General features: G+C 32.0%; 1 protein-coding gene across 1 annotated transcript in view; it reads right to left on the bottom strand.

Moving 5' to 3' along the window:
* Positions 1-1,835, bottom strand: part of LOC106531613 (dehydrogenase/reductase SDR family member 13) — an 11,892-nt gene that overhangs the window by 7,497 nt on the left and 2,560 nt on the right. The window contains exon 2 of the mRNA XM_014027520.1: positions 1,285-1,403. Coding sequence (XP_013882974.1) covers positions 1,285-1,403 — 119 coding nt within the window. The remainder of the gene's footprint in view (positions 1-1,284; positions 1,404-1,835) is intronic.

The raw sequence follows: 1,835 nt of genomic DNA, 5'->3' as shown, positions 1-1,835 counted from the left end.
ATCTGGTGAAAATTTCATGTCATTAGCACCTCTAATAATATATTTACTGAGAAAAATGTGATGTGTTCAATACTTATTTTACCCGCTGTATAAAGCTGAAATATTTTTGGTACGAGGTTTGTAAACAGTTGAAAGAAATACTAGGATATGAGCYACCCAAAACAGGTGCAGTTTTATATTTGAGTTATTTATCAGAAAGTAACAGTCCAAGTAAAAACTGATACTTGGTCAAAATTTTATCTGCAGAAACCAWGAAARMTATCACATGGAAATGGGGTAAGGTGGACCCTCCCACTTTAAACAATTGGATCGACATGGTGGAAGAAATTCMCAACATGTTGAGATTTACACATTCYAAGACTACAACAATCATAAGCTGAAAAACTGTGGAAAAAATAGATATTGTTTAGAAGCCTTGACAGTAACTAAACAAGATGGTAATAAGATACTGTAAGTTGTCACCTGATATTTTGTTATGTTTTTTTTTCTTTGATGTGTACTTTTTACTCTGAATTATGTAACAAAGAAAAATAAAAATTATGTTTCAAAAAAGTTTGGCTGTGATACACACATCTGGATAATACAGATGTTTTAATATTATATATTATATTATATATAAACCCAATTTAAATTTACATCGATTTTAATTTTTCTCTCTCTCACTCTATTAACTGTTGTTTTCATTCAAAATCTGCTGAGTCATCAGACAAAAGTCTTCTGATAAAACTACAGAAATGTTTTGTTGCTGTCACGCTCTAACCCTAACCTGTACCATATTTCATTTGCTGTTGATTTATTTTAAAATAATCTAACCTGGGTTAAAACATGAAGTGTTTGTTACAACATCCTACAGTGTTAGCATAAAATAATCTACGTTTTTATTTGGTTACTTCAGGCTTTAGTTCATTTAGTGTTTAAATATGGTTTGCTAGCTTTAACAATTAGCTTCTGTTTTGTTTATGTTAGATTTTAGCTTTTGTAATGTTAGCTTTACAGCTTAGCAACTGTTAGTTTTTACCTACTGTTACCTACTTTGCACTATTATTATTTTCTTGCTAATTTTAGGTTTTAAGTATGTTTTTTTATTTAGCTTTTAGCTATGGTTTTGATCATTTTTATGTTTAGCTGCTGTTCACCAAACTGCAGCTTTCAGCTACTGTTTTGCTGCTTTTAGCCTCAGTTTTGCTGGCGTTAATTAAAAGCATTTAATTTACAGTTAATTCTTCAACAAATGTTCAGTGAGGTCTCTCTGGTTGATGTCTGAACTGTTCTGGACCGACTCACTCTGCGGATGTCCAAAACTGCAGCTTCGGCTCTTTTCCTGCTGCGACAGGCCAGGATCACTCTGGCTCCCCTCTTGGCCAGCTCCAGAGCCGTGGACTTGCCGATGCCAGTGTTGCTCCCTGGGAAAGAAAAACAGTCACACAGTCAAGTCGAAGTAGAGGAGATAAAACATAAAGTCAGTCAAAATCGTGGGCGATATGCATTCATTCAAGGAATGCTAGGAATGACGTTTTCATTTTTGAGAAATTAGTGACTGTTTTATTCATGATAAAAATGATGAATGGTTAAAATGATAACCTTGTGTTTGGTCTTTTTCTTTTTTCAATTCAATTAAAAACTTTTATTAATTTCATTTAAAAAATACTATATACAATTATAAAAATAAACCAAAACCAAAAAATATATACAAATCAAAACAAAATGAAAGGTAGCAGAACAAGAATAATTTTTATTTTGTATGCCCTTTCCGAAACAGAATACAATGGGTAAAATAAGTATTGAACACGTCACCATTTTTCTCAGTAAATATATTACTAGAAGTGCTAATGACA

The sequence above is a fragment of the Austrofundulus limnaeus genome, unplaced genomic scaffold (genome assembly GCF_001266775.1).
Source record: "Austrofundulus limnaeus strain Quisiro unplaced genomic scaffold, Austrofundulus_limnaeus-1.0 Scaffold657, whole genome shotgun sequence".
NCBI lineage: Eukaryota > Metazoa > Chordata > Actinopteri > Cyprinodontiformes > Rivulidae > Austrofundulus > Austrofundulus limnaeus.
This window is presented reverse-complemented; position numbering and strand designations above follow the sequence as displayed.